The sequence below is a fragment of the Penicillium hordei genome, assembly GCF_028827395.1.
Source record: "Penicillium hordei strain IBT 12815 chromosome Unknown utg000006l_segment0_segment0, whole genome shotgun sequence".
Classification (NCBI taxonomy): Eukaryota; Fungi; Ascomycota; class Eurotiomycetes; order Eurotiales; family Aspergillaceae; genus Penicillium; species Penicillium hordei.
In genome coordinates this window covers 981,619-1,000,927 of record NW_026623147.1, presented here as the reverse complement: position 1 = coordinate 1,000,927, position 19,309 = coordinate 981,619, and the positions used below count along the sequence as shown (strand labels likewise).

Genomic DNA, 19,309 nt, shown 5'->3' with positions numbered 1-19,309 from the left:
TAAGTATAAACAGTATGATAGACCCCTCCTCGTGCTCCTCGTGGAGGAGCGATATCAGAACATGCAGCTGCGATTGGCCTGCGAAGATTACCCGACGCAGTGTAGAAGTCGGGAATTACGTGCATGTACCTAGATCCTGATAGGTTTGGAGGGCAATTTTCAGCCTCATTGGCTTTCTCCGACACATTGTTTGGACCATCGGAGAGGGACCCTATAACGGGAATTCTTCAACGGGTTGGAGGCGGGAAGGGTGGTCGGAGGTAAAAGGGTCGGACATTCTTCAGGGTAACAGTCCACGGCCCCGGGGGTGGAGGAACTGTCCACCCGGGGATGTGTGGTAGTTACAAAGGTACGTCAACATCGGTGGTGTTATCTAGGCCATAAACTATGGAACACAATCTACTACCTCCATAAACGCACAGCAAAGGAGTAAGAAAGCTGAATGAGGAACACAAAATGAATATACCGTTCCGGGGCTAGTAATTCCTCATGATGTAGATGATGTGGGAGAATCTACGGGTTTATAGTAGGCAGAGATAGGCTGGACACTCATAAAGCCAACGAGTTGATATGGAACTAAACAGTGATAGAACCTATTCTACTCTTGGGGAATTCGAATTACAAGCTTCTGCCCACGCACCTCCCCTTTCCTCAGCATCTCAAGTCCCCTAATAATGCCCTCCCAGCCCCCAGAAACCTCCCTCAAAGGATGCGGTTTGATCTGCTTCGTCTCCATCAGTATCTCCATCTCCTTCGCCCACACCATCCCGATGTCCATTAGTCCCTGGTCCTTCGGTCGCGTGTAGGTCGAGACCCCCAAGTCCATGTCATCCCCAAGAATCTGGAACCCCATCACCTCCTTGACGCGCACTGCCCGTCGTGTTCTCCATGATTCAGGGCATTCCTCCAAGCACGCGTAGCGGCCACCTGTTCGTGCAAGCGCGGCGAAGCAGATTGGCACAGATTCCATGTCTGTTATACAGTCGAGCGCGTGGCGGATGGGTTTCCCTGCCAAGGTCTTGACGGTATCTACGCAGTTCTTAGACGTGTAGCTTGCTGTAGCAACGGCGCCATAATTGACCGCTAGTCCTGCGGATAATTCGGAGGCGATTGCTATTGGGGTGTATCCCATGCTATTGCGGTATGAGATGATATCACGATTATGCATTTCCCGATGCTGTACTTACAGCATTAACAGCTGACAGGCCAGTGTGCCTGAAGCCGTACCACCCCCGTATACAAGCACCGGGTCTTGTTCTTTATGACCCGGCTTCGTCGGCAGGCCCTCTAGTGACAGGGCCTCAGGATCCGACAACGCCAGGCACAAGGTCGACCATCCGACGCCCAACGAAGCGGCCTCAAGGTTAGTCCAGTTGTCGGGAACTTTAACCAACAGTCGACTGTCCGCAACAAGCCATTGGGAAAAGGATCCGTTGTCTCGATGGGCAGGGTTATAGGCGAACAGGGCGCCGCAGACTCTTGTCCCTGCTGGAAACTCGGGTACGGCGCGTCCGTTGGAGGACTCCACCAGGCCACAAAAGTCACATCCAGCAATGCTGCCCGGCATGTTCAGGTGTGTGATCATCTTATGGTCATTGGGATTGAGTGCAACGGCCAGGACGCGGACCAGAACATGGTGCTCGGATCGGGGTTTGGGAACTTGGGTCTCTCGATCGATCACCAAGGGAAGATTGATGCCGGACCCAAGGGGGGTCTGTCTAATGGCAGTCTGTAGTTGTGGAGGCGACATAGTGACGGAAACGGTGAAAACGATTCATTCGTGTAAGAAGTTGGTTGTTGCAAAAGCATGGTGGAATAAGTACGCCGGTACCTTTCTCATAACAAATTCCGGTGAAAACCTCCTATAGCTATCGGAAAGTCAAGAGAACGGGCATAAACAATGACAAGGATTTGAGCTAACTTGCAGTCTACAGGTCATCATAAACATCCGGTCTCCTGTCCAGATGGTGTCCTCCAGCCTCCCCCTTGAGCTCGAGTTCTTTGTTCGGAAATACTCTGTCGTTCGGAGAAAACCCCCGAAATCAGCTGTCCATCGTGCACCTGCTAGCTCACAGTGCTGCTTGTCATTGGTTACTTTGAAGGAGATAGGCCAGCCCTCGGTGGTCACTTTAAAGGGAGATGGACCATCGGCGGTTATAAGGTTTTATCTCCGGAGTATGAGGCAATATAAAAACTCCGATCTTTGGGGGCTATCGGCCTTAGCATCACAATCAGTTTAACACGCAAACACTTTTCAGTCTCTATTCTATAGCCTACCATCAAGATGAACCCCGTCAACACCAAGCCGTACAACCTACCGTCCGATGCCACGTGGTTTAGTATGCAAATTCGCCAAGATCCTAGACCAGCATTCTGACTGACACCTTTTCTTCCAGTAACGGGCTGCTCCAGTGGTATTGGGCGAGAGGTAGCAACTCTAGTCGCCAGCAATCCCACCCAGCGCCTCATCGCCACAGCCAGAGACCCCGCAAGCCTATCCTACCTCCCAGACTCCAAGAACATCCTCAAGCTGCCTCTCGACATCGACTCTCCTGAATCAGTCGAAACGGCCTTCACTACCGCTGCGGCCCACTTCGGCTCTAGCTTCACCCTCGATGTGGTCGTCAACAATGCCGGCTACTCGCTGTCCGGCGACACTGAGTCCGTGACCGAGAAAGAAATGCACGACCAGCTCGAAACCAACTTCTTCGGCCTCGTACGCGTTACGCTCCGGGCTCTGAAGGTTATGCGCGAGTCCGACGGCCGCGGCGGCTTGATCTTCAACATCTCGTCTCTCGCCGGCGTCTGCAGCTTCCCCGGCCAATCCTTCTACCACGCCAGCAAGTGGGCTGTAGAGGGCTGGACCGAGTCCGTTGCCCGGGAAGTGCACCCGGACTGGAACAGTATGTCTTACCTGCTGTGCTCCTACTTATCTAGTCGTGTAAGGGAGCTACGCTAACATACCTTCTGTTCCAGTCCACTTCTGTCTCGTCGAGCCTGGCTCCGTGAACACTAATTTTGAAACATCCAGCAAGAAGCGCACCGCCGACCACCCGGCTTACGCGAATCCCTCGATGCCCTCGCGCATGCTCGAGGCTTACGTCGAGCAAAACCTAGCATCTGGAGGGGGTGTCGAACCCGCCGACCTCGCCAAACTGCTCCTCTACGTCGCCAGTTCCGGTGAGAAGGTCCCGATCTACTTGCCTGTTAGCACCACCGCTACGGCCTTGATTACGATGAGCCTAAATGCGCGCCTGGGGGTTGTGGACGCGGTTAAGGGTCTTAGTGCTGTGGACCAGAATGGGGCCTAATTTGGCCTGGATGGGTTATCCTAGTAGGTTGGTTCCTTTCCATGGGAGCTGGATGCACTTGTTGTGGCGGTTAGGATTATATCAGAATGCAATGCCACTTATTTACTTACTTCTGTGCCTAGAGCCAGCAAAGCGTAATGGGTCTAATACTTAGCTGATTACTTGTGGTTGATTTAATGGGTGTAACTTGTTCAGTAAGCTGGACATGTAAGCCAGCTGCGCTGCCCTGGGCTCCAAACCACATGGCTAAGGCAATTAAACAACCTAACATCTCAACAACAGGGATAGCTATGTAAGGCTATCTTTTAGGTAATACCTAGCCACCTTGGGACTTTGAAGAGTTTTGAAAACTTACGGGTTGAGTTATATACATCGACCTCGGAGTGTGGTAATTTTCTTTAATATAATAATGCAGGTATTCAATTCCTTAGGATATATATATTTCACAAGTCTTATAAATATCCGTTGAGAATCCAGTTAATTTCCAGTAATTAACATAGCAATTAACATGGAATTGGGGTGCTTTCAACACTAACCCTAATTTGATGTTATGTATGCGCCATGCAGTTCTAACATGCCAAAAACCCTTCTCAGGTAAACTCCTGCGGAATCGAGATTAACGGCATCGATGCAATTTGATTCACCTACATACAACTCGCATCATGTCGTATTACATGAATGCGTTTTAATTCAGGCTGCTTTCAGTCAATGGAATCTGGTAGCATCAAGCCATATCAGGCTTTCTTTCAATTTCTCTTACAATTAATTGGGGTTTTATGAATCTACAGGGCTGGAATAAATTACACAGTTTACATTCTAATTCTGGCACTATCTTATAGTTCCAATTTATCTACAATTAATTCCAATACAAGATCTGCCTGCTGCATAATCTTCATAGTACTGTCTAACAATACTTACCGGCTAGAAATAAAATAGGATAGTAGATTGTTGCTGCAGTCTAAGTATAACCAGTGGGTCCAACGGGTCCGAAATTTTTTTAAACACTGATTCTAGGAGCAAATTATCTGTTACTATCTTGTTATTTTCACACATGTTTCACAAAGGAATGGGAAGTCAAATACCCCATCAAGCCTTACAAAGCCGCCCCGCCCCATCGGTAGTATAGTAGTCACTTCCAGGAGCAGTCCGAGCATAAAACAGATGGCGCGGGTCATACTTCTCCTTGAGGCGCAACAACGGATCATAATTCTCCGCATACAACTGCGTCTTCCAATCTCCCTTATACTGCGCATCAATCTCATTCAGGTAAGTTCCTGAGCCCGGCGTTGCCGCCTCCAGCCCTGGAATTAGTGTGTTCACCAGCAGCGACTTGCGTGACATCATCTCGTCCCACGACACATCCCATTCCCAGTAGTCGACGATGTTGCAGTTAGCCACTGCCTCGCGCCACTTGGAGAATACTGCGTTCTCGGGGTGCTCGATGTCTGCGACGTTAAAGGCGTGGCAGCCGATTTCCCAATACTCGGCGTCAATGAAGGCCTTCATTGCTGTTAGGATATTGGCGGTTTGTGTGACGTTCTGCACAGCTGAACGCGGTATCAGGCGTGAGGCAAGGTTAATATTCGCCGGCTCGATGTTGATCCCAGTTCCGATCTTTTTGCTGAAGTACTCATGGTAGGTCGGGAAGGATTCCGGGGTAAAGCTGTAGGAGATGTTGTGGTCGTCTAGGGTGTCTAGGAGGGGCTGGAGGAGGTTCTGCACCCCTTCAGGCTTCAGGTTAGGTGCGGTCAGAGCTAGTGAGGCGAATCCTGCCTGGGTAATCACGAAGTCCCAGGTGTTAGGGCCCGCGTCGACATACTCGGGGAGGAACATAAATAGATCCTCCATTGCAGTCCAGTAGTTGGGGTCTGTGCTGTTGAAGGCCAGGGAGGCGCTGCCGATGATGCCCTCGGGGAAGATCTTAGTTGTCATGCTGAGCACAACGCCGAGGTTTCCGGCCCCGCCGCCGGATAGGGCCCAGTAAAGGTCTTCATTGCTGGTTGGGGTGGCGATGAGGTGCTTGCCGGATGCCGTAATTACTTCCCATTCTAGAACGGCATCTGCAGCCATCCCGTATAACCCGTTGAGAAGACTGTGGCCGCCACCGGAGGTGTACCCTCCAGCCAGTCCAACAGAGGGACAGGTGCCGCCGAGGATGCGGTAGCCTGCCTCGGAGACAGTGGTGTATACGTTGGCGGCTACTACGCCTGCGCCAAGCTTTGCGGCCGGGCCAGTGTAGTTTGCGCTCTTATATTCTGGAATTACGGTGGTTGTGTTGAGATTGTGCATCCAGAGGGAGAGCGATCCCTTACCGGTGGACTTGCCCATGAAGCTATAGGTGGTTAGCTAGTATACTAAGGTGCAAAGGTAGATGCAGGACTAAACATACTCATGTCCGGTGTTCTTGATAACCAGCCGGACATTGTTGTCCTGGGTAAATTTGATTCCCGCAACAACATCACTGACCCCAGTAACATTGAGTGAGTAGCTGGCGTAGTTGTCCAGAAGACAGGGCTGATTCTGTGCACTGAAGGGATCACAGCTCTGGTTCTGGAAGTAGGGACCCATAGCCTCGGCCGGGGCATATATGCTGCTAGGGTTAGAATATAGTAATAGTTCAGCAGGACAACGGCCACTCACAAAGTAGTACTGAGAGTCCACTCGTCTTGGATCGCTGTGCAGGCATCGGCATCATAGGTACCAATCGGCCCATTGTGGCAAACACTTGGCAGTGGAGCGGTAGCAATAAGGTGCCCGTTGACGGTATTGTTCAGCTGGCTCCATTTTGCCGCAGATGGCCAGTCCTTATCTCCCGGTATTGGCTTGCAAAAGGACCCTGCAGACGCAAGGGTCAGGAACAGTGAAAACGAAGCGAGAGCCCAGATGAAGCGAGCCATAGCTGAGATGAAATGCAATGTCGTACTGAGGATGATATCCGATATACATCTTTGTCTATCACCTTATATACCAATGCCATGAACTGCGTTCGCAATGGCCCCATCTCTTTGAAGCTGAATTTGGGGGCCATATGAAAAAGCCGACTCTCAAGAATCCTTTCCAGCAACCTCGTATACGAAGAAGAGGCCCATATTACCCGAATAGAAATTACCTATTGGCGCCTGCTGTGCTGAAGTGTTGGAAGTGGGCCCGATATCCTGAAGGCGCAGTGTATGTAACTTTCGAGTTGGGACGGACCACGCCCAGGTTAAAGGTGTCGTTTAGTGCTTACCAAGTGGTGAAAAGCCCTCAACGAATGCCTGATAATTTTGCTTTACAAATTTGAGCACTAAATCCAGAGTTAAATGGTTTGTCGACACTAAATGGCTGTAAAATCGAGGCTTCGGCTTCCATAACTAGGGTCAGAGAGTAAGACTGAAGGCGAAACGGGATTAGCATTCAGTCTTTGGTTGGGTAAGACACTGTGGCGTCTGCCCATTCTATCTTTGCATCAGCATCCATTGCAAATAGGATATGTCTAACCTACAGTTCCAAAGGCTTACGGGCGAACGTGCCCGGAGTGGTCCCGCCGCCGTAAGCCACCGCGGACTTCTGGGGCTGGAGAAGACCCTCGAGAGTCAGCGCATTATAATCGACGAACCCGAGGAGACGACCATTGACTACTAAGAAATGCTGGAAGGATCTATTGTCCTGGTTTTCCGGGCTGCAGAGAACTCGTGCGTACCCAGAAAAAAGATGATGTTGCGCTGCTCTGGGGGTGTTGAAGTGAGCGACTATCTTGTGGTCATTTAGGTTCAGCCAGCACCTTAATAATCGCTTTGTGCTCGGACCTTACTTTGAGAACAGGGGCTGATGTCGGAGTTTAGGGTCTTCATACTGGCTTTGTTTGTGGTGGCATTTGCTTGGTAGAGCGCATTTATTGATTTGATCTATTACAGTAATGCAATAGATCAAATAACTTACAACTAGATTCTAATCAAAACACACTGGAACTCTGATCCTTCAGTCAGTCGGCACGTCGGAGGAAAAAGGTGAGTCGGCTGACTGGAATCGGCCATTATCAGGATTACTCCCGAACGATCGGCACATTGTAGACAGCATTAATAAGGATTCAGTACGAACAAACTTAACCCTATTAGCAAAATTAAGACCCAGTATTCAAAACAATGGACACCGACCCTACTCGACTGTTTCTTGGGGCTGTGCTATTCCTCACTGTGGCCACCATTGCCACATGGTGGGGTGGAAAGCACAATGCCAGCGAACCCCCCTCGCTGGGAGGATCCATGATTTCCAACACCTATCAGTACATGACTGACATGCATGGCTTCCTACAGAGAGTCAGGTGAGCCACCCATCCTATATAGTCAGTCTACCTAGTCCACAACTAACGGAGTGATTTCCATAGTTCAGCCCAGCTCAAGAGCAGAATCGTCAAATTCCGATTGGGCCCAAAGAAGATATACATGGTCTCCGGGGAGAAGAACATCCAAGCCATAAACAGACCCTCGCACAGTATCAGTCCAGATGTCTTCTTCATCGACGTCATGGCCAACGTCTGGGGTGCGAAGACCGAGGAGCTGGCCAGCTTTGCAGCGGATAAGTCCGGTCGAAGCAAGAACCAAATCACAGGACACGAAGTCAAGCCTGGGCAAGCACGGCTATGGCATGGGCAGCACCATGTCTACTCTGAATACCTTCAGCGAACGGACCATGCCAATGCACTAAGCGACAAATATATGGAACTCTTCAACCAGCGTCTTACCAATCAGCCTTTAGGGGAGTGGAGGGAGGTTAGTCTCTCCGAGTTCTTTCACAGGGAAATGGCTGAAGCTGCGTTGGTTGCCCTGATGGGGTCTCGGATTGTCGAGCTGAACCCAGACTTCTGGCCGGCCATGTGGGAATTCGCTCGTCTCGCACCGCGGCTCATGTGGGGGTTACCCCGATGGATGAGTCCCAAGCCATGGAAGATCCGCAGTGAGTTCCACGGGATGTGTCGGAGGTACCTTGATGCAGGCGATAGAGAATTCGACTGGGATGGCCCCGATGTCGATGCCGAGTGGGAACCCCTTTATGGGTCTAGGATGGCTCGTGAGTTAATTGCTTGGTCGAAGAATCATCTATCGCCCGAGACTACAGCGGGCATGGTGGCAACATTTGTATTCGGCACAAATGCCAACTCGGTACCTATGTCGCTGTGGGCGATGATGGAGTTGATCGCAGATCCGGAACTATATCGGGCAGTACGAGAAGAATGCCTGGCCGCAAGCTCGGTAGACCTAGTTACTGGAAAGCGAACATTCGACCCCCAGAGCTTGCTCTCGAAGCCGTTGTTACAATCAGTCTACATTGAAACTCTCCGTCTGCATATATCGATCAACGTTACTCGCGAGGTCACCCAGCCTATCAACCTTGATGGTCATCTTCTGACCCCTGGGTCTCTCATTCAAGCGCCGAGTCAGATTGGACAGTACAACGAAGCTGTCTGGGGCACGTCTGAGTATCCTGCAGCGCAGTTCTGGGCTGGTCGCCATTTAAAGCATGATGGTGGTAAGGCCGAATTCACGATGGCTGGTAAAACGTCTTCTTTTTTCCCTTTCGGTACGTATCTACTGCGCGTCTTATGTTATTGCTGTGCTGTTGACAAGTTTTCTACACTAGGTGGAGGGCCATCAATCTGCCCCGGGAGGGTATTTGCTAAGCAAGAAATCCTAATGACTATTGCCGCGCTGGTAACCAGATTTGAGATAGAGATGATTGACTGGGTGCATCCCGACGGATCCAAGTCCGACCGGCCGCCTCAAAATGATCAGTCGCACATCGGAGCCGTCGGAATCCCACCAGACCGGGACATGAAGATCCGATGGAAGAGGGTGTGGTAGAGAACAAAGTAAAACGGCATACATGAAATAGTTTCTGGACATATAGCTTTAGTCGGCCTCTGCGTAACAAATTTCGAGTCTGTTGTTGGCGCATGGATTCTGGATTCTTGTTACATCAGCAGCGATCTATGCCTAGTGGTGCCCACATATCAAATAGGACTGCATAGTATGGGAGAAAGAGATACTATCACTGTTAAGGAGCTACCTTGCTCTACATACATGAAGCTCAATAAGGTTTACAACGATGCTCAAAGGTCGAACTGTGCCTTATCAGCGTCGAGAGCGCTCAGTGCGCCGTGGGTCTCAAGTTCCTGAAGCTGTCCCTGCAACTTCATCGTAATGAGCTTGATAGCTGTGACGCTGAGAGGCAAACGCAGTGGAACTTTTTCATTCCGACTGGCCACATTGTATAGGGCATTGGCAACTGCACTGGGCTCAAAGCCGACACCGGACGCGATCCCCTGCTTCACGAACATCTCAAGCTGTCTAGCGGGCATATCATCGCCTGCATATGCCGGATGGGGCTTAGTTTTCTTCTTGCTGGAGGTTTCGAAATTCGTGTTGACGGCGCTGGGTTCGACGATGCAAACGTGAACTAGGAAGATCGAATACATATCAGTCGTCGCTCAGGTTTATAGAAGGTGAAATGTGACTTACTATTCCAGTCCGGATGCATCTCTCGAGCAACAGACTCACTCCATCCTTCGACAGCATGCTTGCTCGCGTGGTAGAATGCATGACCAGGGAATGTGCAAATGCCCGCCAACGACGAAATGTTGAATATCAGGCCGCCGCGGCGAGACTCAGATTGACGCATCACCTCGATGGCTTTCAGGGCAACACGGACGGTACCAAAGAAGTTAACCTCAAATTCGTCGTGCATCTCATACTCAGTGACGGATTCAGTATCGCCCGAAAGCGAATAGCCTGCATTGTTCACCACGACATCAATGTAGTAACTGTCTCCAAAATGCGCGGCGGTCGCCTTGAAGGCTGCATCGACGGCCGATGGTTGCGTAACATCCAGGGCAAGCTTTAGGATAGCCGGGTTATTGTCGTCGAGGTACGAAAGACTAGCTATATCCCTAGCAGTTGCGATCAGACGCTGACCTGGCACGGAGGCGACATGAGTCGCCAGAGCACGGCCAATACCAGTTGAACACCCGGTAACTATATCAAAAACAGTAAAGTCAGATTTCTAGCTCGAATCTACCTGAGGATAGTATCTTGTCCGCTTACCAAACCAGGTGGCATCAGCTGGGAGCTGGTAGGGTTTGGTGTTGACGGGGTTCATATTGTAGTTGCAATGATATGATGTACTTTACTATCTCCTAGCTTTGTATCTGTGAATTGTCTTTTTACAACATTATTAATGGGAATCACTTTTTATCTTATTTTTTTGACCGCGGAGTGTCGGCAATTGTGCTATCGGAGGTTTCAGGTCTGCCATTCGGGAATTTTTGAAGTATGAAATTCGGCCATTGATTTGGCTTTTGTTCCGCAAAATCGTTCGGTGCTTTACGATACGGGAATTAATAAGTTAATGAGGTACCTTGATTTGGTACTTTAGGCCCATAATTCCTATTTTTCCTAGCAGCTAAACTATGTATCGCTCGTCCTCTGCGAAGGGCCATAGTGACCAAGGGCCGGGTGCCTGACTTTTTAGTATTAGGTGAGGTTAGTGCGCTTTTGATACGGCTCTGCACAGTTAGAAATCGCTTAGGTCAACGTCAAATCCGTTTTTTATTTCGGTCTCCTCCATGAGTTGTTACTATGATCTTGCTAGATGAGTATCCTTTTTATCTCTATATGGCCAATTTCCCTTCATTCCACTATTTCACGATATCCTTTTCAATGACGTGATCGACTCTTTGAAGATCTTGACTTCTCGTGCCACAACCTTTACAAAAACAGAGGTGAGTCCTTTAATTTCTTCGAGCCATTCCTATATATTGCAATGATGCGAAGGGTACCTTCTTCGAAATGATGGGTCGTTATGATATCCTATTCGCTCGGAAAGGATATCTGCTTGCCCAGTACAGAGATATATAAGACCTAGTATAAGAAGGATATGAAGATAGAGTCCTACGTTAGGGCCTTTCTCTGGATTGCCACCTATCTCGATCAGCTCGTTCGGGCCAATTAATTGACCCTGAAAAATTGCTAGAGTGTCTCTGATTAGAGTACCTAGCAAAAGACCTTCGATGTTCTCATAGTTGTTGACAAAGTCTTGATAGCGCGTTCTTTTTTTTTTTTTTTTTTTTTGTGAGTCTGTCTCGAGAATCTTTGTCACCATATGTTGAACCACCCTGCCTAGGGGTATGTTGGAAAGATAGACGCATTCATGCTGCTTAGGATACATAAAAATCTAAGAGGAGAACTTCGTATCAGCTAAGAGTGAAGTCATTCGATCATTTTGGACTTCCTATGTCTCCTGGACTGCGGTATGTATGTATTCCTTCAAGGGATTCCTAGGAGATTCACGGTCAGCACGTTCGTCGTCCACGGGTTTATTGTCGGTAGTCTTGTTATCAGCAGCCTCGTCATTGTAAGATTTATCCCTGTAAGATTCACTTTCTGATACCGGATAGATATATAGATATTCTCGGTAAGTAAAATAGGTTTGAAACCCGCGTGTTATATCGGGCACGGGGTAAACTAGGCAGATCAGTCAACATTATACTAGATAGAGGTATAGTCTAATATTCTTATATCTAGCGGTCTTAGTGAGGTTTTGACAAGGCGTGACGGCATAGTAAACATCGTTAGGTTCCTTCTCGTTACTAAGAATGATAGAATTGATAGCGTTGGGATAGAGAAGAAGATAGTGAGGGTATTATATGAGTCTTAAGTTATAAATGCTAGGTACGAGAAATTGTCGATGTAGGAAGAAGCAAAGCAGAGGTAAAGCCTTCATTTCTAGGAAAAAGCAAGTCATTTGTATGCCTTGCACTAGTGAGCACCTAGTTAAACAAATGCCTTGGGGATTAGGCTGGGGCTGAAGGCCCTTCTTTCTCATCTTAAAACAAAAGCCATGAGTCTCCGACGACGAACCCTACTGCCAAAGGCGGATAGAACTTTCGCTCCTCGGCTGATCTCTAACGAATGAGTTGCACAACGGTACCTAGAAAGCACGTTGTTTAAAGACATATATTAATGCCGTAGTTAGCAGCATACATACCTACATAGGTGCGTTGTGAAGCTTACATATTCACCCTTCCAATACGTACTCGGCTCAAGAAAACCTTTGACGTATCGGAAAGCTGTCAAATCCCAAAATTATACTACATATAGGTGCACCTGATACGTAATCGGCTCTAATGCCCACTTACTACCTCAGTAAGCATCTTATTTTTATCACTGCAGAATTAAAATCAAACCTTAAAAGTTAGGACGGAAAAAAAAACTGAGGATAAGTGCTATAGTTTTGGTAGTATAGGGATGAACCAATCGTATATACAAAGTCGAGGGGCTATATCTATCTTTATAACTGAAGTCACACAATGTATAATGACTAGTGAGCAGCTAGATATATACATAGTTACATAGTAGTCTGGTTAAACCTAATATATAACTTAACCGTCGAAATCGAACCCATAAAGGAAATTCTTTTTTTTAAAAAAAAGTTAAGCTCATTAACAAATTACTAGGATACAAACCCTGGATTTAATTGAAAACACACGAGTAGTTAACTAGATGTATGAATGTTGATCACTGGTCTCATCAAGGAAGAAAACACTCGGCTCCGATGGTATCCGAGATTGCCTGAGCATTGTATGGCATGTGACAATACCAATCCCATCTTTGTGTGGAAGAGTGCGGAAGGGAGTAAATTACGGTAAAGTAACAGGTAAACTTGGAAGTGATATGGCAATCACATAATCTTCAATTACATATTCGTCATGTGACCCAGCCAAAGCTTCAAGGTGCTTTGACCAAGCTCTATCTCGACTATCGTGATATCACCTTACTTCTTTTCATTTCCTTTCCTTTCAATCTGCAGGCTTTGACTGCCATTTCAGTGATTTGGTGAGCTTGAATTTGTTTGCGATCTACTTGTACGTATTCCCCCTGAGGCCTAGAAATCCTTTTACCCGAGACCGGATACGGTACAAATCATTTCGCGGCTCCTAGACGCCCAGGCCAAAGTCGCCCGAAAGCCCACTTTGCTCTCTGATCGGATGATTCCCACCCTTCCCATCTAAGTGCTCTGATTTGTCCAATTTCAAGCCCATCATTCCTCACCCTGTGCCCACCTGCCCCTGCCTCTCCTTTTAGTATCAGCCCATCGTGCACTCCACCTTCGAGCGTCGTCGGCACCTGCATGATTGGTCTATTACTGGTATTCCTCCCTCTACTTTTTCCATAGAGAACCTACCGCTGCTTTTGCAGTTTATGGAAATGATCATTTGCTCTAAGGGTTTCCTTTGACTGCACCTACATCTTGCTGTCCCTGTCATCTTTTGCCTCACAAATTCTTGTTTTTCTTGGCAACTTGACTAAGTTTCATTTCCGTTTTCCGTTCAGTTCAGTTCAGGCAAAAACAATCATCCGAGAAGTGCTTATCGCAATCGTTTCAACTACCGGTCATTGTACACTCCTTAAAGTGTACCAACAACCCTCACACACCAATACTGGTGCCCTCTACCTCAACATTATCGCACTCCCTTCTGCTCGGTCGCAGCTTTGTTCCCAATTTCCCCGACCGCTGGGAAACACTCCCTTCTCGCCGTCGATCAGCGGTCGCACTATCCGACGACGGCAACTGCAATCCGCTCAATCCTTTCCCCAACCTCCCTCTACCGCCCTCGATGATGGCGACAGCACTCGACCAGTCCCAGCGCGACACGCTTGGAGGCGAATCCGTCCTCGAATCCGTCTCCATCACTCCGCCTCAAAGTGCCAACGGCAAGAAGGAAGCGCCCGAAGGTGTGCCATCCGAGTTGTCTGACCTCGAGCTTGACCACCAATCTGCCCCGGCACCCGGTACCACCAAGATCAAGCAGGAGGAAGTGGAGGAGAAGGTAGAGAAAATCGAAGAAATCGAACCTGATCATTACTATGGCGGCGGCAAGGTTCCTGTTTTCAAGCCGGTAAGTACAATGCGTATTCCCCCATCTGCTCGATGACCCTGAGTTGGAGATTTCGCCTGTTGCGTCGGACTGGAGTATAGCCTACACCATTTAGAGCTAGGCTGACTGTAGTATTGTTTTAGACGATGGACCAATTCCGAGACTTCCAGGGCTTCATCAACAAAATCAATAAATATGGAATGCAGGCAGGCATCGTGAAGGTTGTACCTCCGAAGGAATGGTGAGTCGATCAAATTCCAACAAATGTGGATGGATGTGCTCATGATGTTATTCTTTTTTTAAAAGGTCCGAGTCTCTTCCACTACTGGACGAGGCAGTCAAGAAAATTCGAGTGAAGAACCCCATCATGCAAGAGTTCCACGGATCCCACGGTACATACACCCAAGCCAACATCGAACGTCAACGCTCGTACAACCTTCCTCAGTGGAAGGGTCTGTGTGAAGAAAGCAGCCACCAACCCCCTGCTCGCCGAGGAGAGAGACGCCGAAACCAAGAACGGGTGAACCGTGCGGCCCCGACACCGCGGCCCCCATCTGCCCGCCCCGAGGGTCAGAAGCGCCGGCCTGGCCGTCCCCCTAAGCGGGCAAATCAGGTCAAGATCAAAGAGGAGCCCCCTGCAGACGCCGAAAAGACTAAATTGGAGGGTCCCCCGACCCCTGTATCACCCGAGACCAACCCCGTGCAGCCCAAGACTGAGGATTTAAGTGAAGGCGAATCTTTACCTACCACAAAACCAAAGGGGCGACAGCCCAAGTCCGTGACTTCACGTCGAAAGAACAACCGCGGCGATTCCATAGATCAGATTGATGAGGAGGCATACACGGGATTTGATTACCGAATCCATGATCACGAAGAATATACCGCAGAAAGATGTGAGGAGCTTGAGACCAATTACTGGAAATCGCTCATGTACAACAATCCGATGTACGGAGCTGACATGCCCGGTTCACTCTTCGAGGATTCTACAGAAACCTGGAATGTCGCCAAATTGCCGAATCTGCTCGACGTCCTCGGACAGAAAGTTCCTGGAGTCAACACTGCATATCTCTACATGGGCATGTGGAAAGCTACCTTTGCTTGGCATCTTGAGGATGTAGATTTGTACAGCATCAACTACATCCACTTCGGTGCCCCCAAGCAGTGGTACAGCATCTCCCAAGAAGATGCACCTCGCTTCGAACAGGCCATGCGCAGTATCTGGTCTAGTGATGCGAAGAACTGCGATCAATTCCTTCGCCACAAAACCTATCTCGTCTCGCCTAGCCTTCTCAAGTCGCAATACGGGATCACCGTCAACCGATTGGTTCATTATGAGGGAGAGTTTGTCATCACATTCCCTTACGGGTACCACTCTGGATATAACATCGGGTACAATTGCGCCGAGTCAGTCAACTTCGCGACCGAGCAATGGTTAGATTATGCTCGCATCGCTAAGAAGTGCCACTGCGAAGCAGACAGTGTCTGGATTGATGTTGACGAGATCGAGCGCAAGCTACGCGGCGAGAGCACACCTGAGTACTATGGTGAATTCGAAAGCGAATTCGACGGATTCGAAGGTGCTTCAGATCTTCTTACACCGCCACGTAGTGTGCCTGAGAAGACATCCACCCGTGGACGAAAGCGGAAGAATCCGGGTGACGGGCCGAGCACGAAACGACCCAAACTCCACCCTGAAGGACCACGGAAGCTCCCGTGTTTGCTATGCCCTAACAATCTGGACTATGAGGATCTTCTTCCGACCGAAGATGGTAAAGGGCATGCGCATAGACGGTGTGCGGCGTTCATTGAAGAGACCACAATTCTCCGTGACGCATCTGGGACAGAAGTTGTGTGTGACATTGACAAGATCCCCAAAGCTCGCCTGGGCCTTAAATGTCTATTTTGCCGCGAAGTCCGTGGTGCCTGCTTCCAGTGTAACTTTGGCAAATGCACGCGCGCTTATCATGCAACCTGTGCCCTTTTGGCAGGTGTTCAAGTTGAGCACGGTGCGATCGCTGTGATTGCCGATGATGGTACTCAATACTCCATTCCGAGTGTGGACCTGAAATGCAAATTCCATCGTCAGAAGCGGCCGAATGGAGTCCTAGGCGAATCGTCCGATGTGGATCGTCGGGTAATCGAATCGGCTCGTCGTCTAGTGCAAGGAAATTTGATCCAATTCCAAGCCGACAAAGAGATTAATGGCGCCATTGTTCTTGAAAATCGACCCTCTGAGCGAAGTCTTTTGCTCAAGGTACTCCCAAGAGGGTTAGTGGCTTTTTTTTTGCTTTTTTTTTTTTTTTTTTTTTCCCTTCACACGCTAATAAATCTACAGAGATGTGATTGAAATGCCCTATCGTTGGATGCTCGTTGTTCGCAAGAGCAATTTCACACCTCTCGCACTGGGAATTCAACCCCTCCCAGCCCACCTAGCACGAAAACCCGAACAACGAAAAGAGTTAGAATCAGCGGTACCGGCGGCAGGCAGTGCATTTGGTGATTCACGATCTCCCTATCAGTGGGCCGAATTCGAGACGGTGGACGGAACTAGGAACCAATTTGCCCCACTTCCTACGGTCAACCTTCAGGGTGAGCAGATGTGGTATTATTTGGGCATGCATTCCACCGAAAGTAGGGCACAGTATACACACAACCCTAGCGTGTCCATCCACAACCCTCGGGCCAATTTCCTCGACAGCGTCAAGTCGCTTGGCATGGATGTCAGCGCTCGTGCATCGAAGATCTCACCCCACCACTTTCATTATGCTGCCACCGCCCCTGCCCCTCTTTACCAGCGAAACTTGAACCCAAACCAGCAAAATATTTACTCTTCGAATGTCAACACCCCTCACCTACAATCCCGACCGCCCTCTTCTGCCTTGCAGAACCTCGCCCCTCCCCCTCCTTTTATCCCTGTTGCCGGTGCTGCTGCTGGTGCTCCTGCGATGCCGTCGGCCTTTCGAACTCTACCCAACCAGTCTGCCCGTCATGCCCCCTATCCTTCGGTCGTCAAGTCGCACGCTCAGCAGCAGCATCACCTCCCACCCACCAACACTTTTGCCAATGTCAGAGAACTTATTGCTCGTCGCCGCCTAGCACAGATTACCGACCATGCCAATGTTTTTGCCGGATACACTATCGTCAGCCCCGAATTGGTGGTCGAGACTCTGTTGGGTCCTATGGGCTCAATACCACCGGCCAATGGCCTCGAGAAGCTGGAACTGGCCATGGCCCAGCAACGGGTTCAGCCACGGGCTGCGGATGGGACTCTGCTGCCGCCTCAGACTCTAAACATGCGATCGGAGGAGGTCACTCGGCTTCTTCAGATGCTGCGGTTCTCCCTGGTCAGCCACCGCGAGCGACTCGATGTGATTCAGAAGAAGGAGTCGGAGGGTCTCAAGCAGGAGACTGTCGATCGGGGTAGCGTGGCTGCTGCTAAGATGCCTGGAAAATATGCCTATCTTGATCAGCAGCGGTCGCTGGCACCCAATGTCTATCAGTCTCCCTACAACATGCCGTCGGGTCTGTCCGAATATGCCAAGGCTACCTACGGATTGGTTCCTGCGGCAGACGACCCGCCCAAACCATCACTGGCGAACGATTATTTCAACAACCTGCCACCGGAGCATCAGGAGAAGATCTTGAAGGCCTGTGGTAGCTTCGTGCAGCGTGCAATCGAGCGGTCGGCTAGTCACAGCCGGCAAAGTTCATCATCTAATCTCCGGCTGTCGGCGGCTTTGGCCCAACAAACGGAAAATCCGACCATTGACATAACCCCGGTGGAGGACCCTCCCCTTCTCTCGGGTCTCGATATGCCGCTCCACGCAGATTCACCATGCTCCAGTTTCGGTCGGTCGCATCTACGATTCCAGTCGCCAAATGAGTTCCCCATCCATGGTCCAGACCCTCATCCAGACCACCACGATTTGTTCGGAGATCAGCAATTGAACACCCGATTCTGGCAGAATGGGCCATGGGTCGGCGGGGATGGCAACACTCCAAATGACGAGAACCGACCGTTCTTCGGACCACATATCTTCGGACCGCACGAACGACTTAAACATGACTATGCATCCTCCGACATCTCCTTGGGCAAGGGGCCTGGATCCTTGCACTCTGTCGATATGGCAGGCTTTGGCCCGGACTTGAATGATGACCTCGGACTAAGTCCATAAGATGTTGGCCCCGTCACTAGCCTCGTCACCTTTCTGACCTTTTTAAACTCGCGTTTGCCTCTGCGACTGTACTTGCATCTCATGTAACGACTTCACCGGACTGACGACACTGCATGAATGGGCGTTTTTCTTGTTTTTTCATCCGACCTCGATTGACGATCGTTCCGTTACCACGGTCATGTTTCTTTTACGATTTGGAGTTGGCACTAGCTGGCTGGTCACGACTCAGCGCATTTTCCTTTCTTTTCGATCATTATTTTCCTTTCCAAGGCGCGACATCTCGGAAAAGGCGGTCCAACTGGCCTACTTTGACTACTAGAGTGGTCACATAGACGGAGTTCAACATGCACGGTTCCTTTGCGGCCGAAAAATCCTGACAGCCTTTTCCCGTCACCATATTTATCTCTCTCGCCTTTTCAACACTCAGAGCCTACTTTCGCCCATACTCTCTTCCCCCCACTGATCTCCCTCTTTGTTCTATTAGATATCTCATCAAACAAGAAAAAAATTTCTTTTCTTCACCCCAGCGAGATCACTGGATGACATTTGTGCTTTACCCTCCCCCCTTGATACCCCCCTTTACCCCCTGCCATACAAATTCCCGAAGGAAGGGTGTGGATCTGGATTTCATCTTTGGTCTGATTCCCCCCTTCCCTTGTGTTGATATATCCATCCTGGCGCTCATCCATTGCTCAGTCTTCCCTGAATCACCCATGGGAGTCTTTGCAGCATGTTCCTGATGTGGCAGCCGTCACCTCGCGTGACCTTGATGTATGTGTGCAATGAATCATTCAAATATCCAATTTTCGAGTGTAGACTTGTACTTGCGTAATTTTGAAGTAGTCTGAGTAGGCCTCTTCTCCTGGGCTTGGCCCGCCACTTCTCTCTTCAGGCAGCCAAATCCGTTCAAT

The 19,309-nt window shown here is 49.4% G+C and overlaps 7 protein-coding genes across 7 annotated transcripts; 3 read left to right on the top strand and 4 right to left on the bottom strand.

The window, feature by feature from the left end:
• Nucleotides 1–598: 598 nt before the first annotated feature.
• Nucleotides 599–1,750, bottom strand: N7537_011056 (zinc-binding alcohol dehydrogenase family protein; the record flags this gene model as incomplete). Its single annotated transcript, XM_056902110.1, has 2 exons — nt 599–1,133; nt 1,188–1,750. 2 exons carry the CDS (start codon nt 1,748–1,750, stop codon nt 599–601), a joined length of 1,098 nt encoding a protein of 365 aa, XP_056747397.1.
• A 534-nt stretch (nt 1,751–2,284) lies between these two features.
• Nucleotides 2,285–3,311, top strand: N7537_011055 (uncharacterized protein; the record flags this gene model as incomplete). The annotated part of the gene is made up of 3 exons (XM_056902109.1): nt 2,285–2,339; nt 2,397–2,903; nt 2,977–3,311. 3 exons carry the CDS (start codon nt 2,285–2,287, stop codon nt 3,309–3,311), a joined length of 897 nt encoding a protein of 298 aa, XP_056747396.1.
• A 1,086-nt stretch (nt 3,312–4,397) lies between these two features.
• On the bottom strand, nt 4,398–6,208 carry N7537_011054 (FAD-dependent oxidoreductase; the record flags this gene model as incomplete). Its single annotated transcript, XM_056902108.1, has 3 exons — nt 4,398–5,643; nt 5,701–5,901; nt 5,952–6,208. The coding sequence occupies 3 exons, from the start codon at nt 6,206–6,208 to the stop codon at nt 4,398–4,400; spliced, it is 1,704 nt and encodes a 567-aa protein (XP_056747395.1).
• Nucleotides 6,209–6,791: 583 nt separating this feature from the next.
• N7537_011053 (uncharacterized protein) lies at nt 6,792–7,144 on the bottom strand (the record flags this gene model as incomplete). Its single annotated transcript, XM_056902107.1, has 2 exons — nt 6,792–6,931; nt 7,105–7,144. 2 exons carry the CDS (start codon nt 7,142–7,144, stop codon nt 6,792–6,794), a joined length of 180 nt encoding a protein of 59 aa, XP_056747394.1.
• A 291-nt stretch (nt 7,145–7,435) lies between these two features.
• On the top strand, nt 7,436–9,151 carry N7537_011052 (cytochrome P450; the record flags this gene model as incomplete). The annotated part of the gene is made up of 3 exons (XM_056902106.1): nt 7,436–7,614; nt 7,678–8,870; nt 8,931–9,151. 3 exons carry the CDS (start codon nt 7,436–7,438, stop codon nt 9,149–9,151), a joined length of 1,593 nt encoding a protein of 530 aa, XP_056747393.1.
• Nucleotides 9,152–9,399: 248 nt separating this feature from the next.
• On the bottom strand, nt 9,400–10,445 carry N7537_011051 (uncharacterized protein; the record flags this gene model as incomplete). The annotated part of the gene is made up of 3 exons (XM_056902105.1): nt 9,400–9,746; nt 9,809–10,321; nt 10,391–10,445. The coding sequence occupies 3 exons, from the start codon at nt 10,443–10,445 to the stop codon at nt 9,400–9,402; spliced, it is 915 nt and encodes a 304-aa protein (XP_056747392.1).
• A 3,520-nt stretch (nt 10,446–13,965) lies between these two features.
• N7537_011050 (putative jumonji family transcription factor) lies at nt 13,966–18,398 on the top strand (the record flags this gene model as incomplete). The annotated part of the gene is made up of 4 exons (XM_056902104.1): nt 13,966–14,244; nt 14,367–14,464; nt 14,530–16,491; nt 16,559–18,398. The coding sequence occupies 4 exons, from the start codon at nt 13,966–13,968 to the stop codon at nt 18,396–18,398; spliced, it is 4,179 nt and encodes a 1,392-aa protein (XP_056747391.1).
• Between the last annotated feature and the right edge of the window lie 911 nt (nt 18,399–19,309).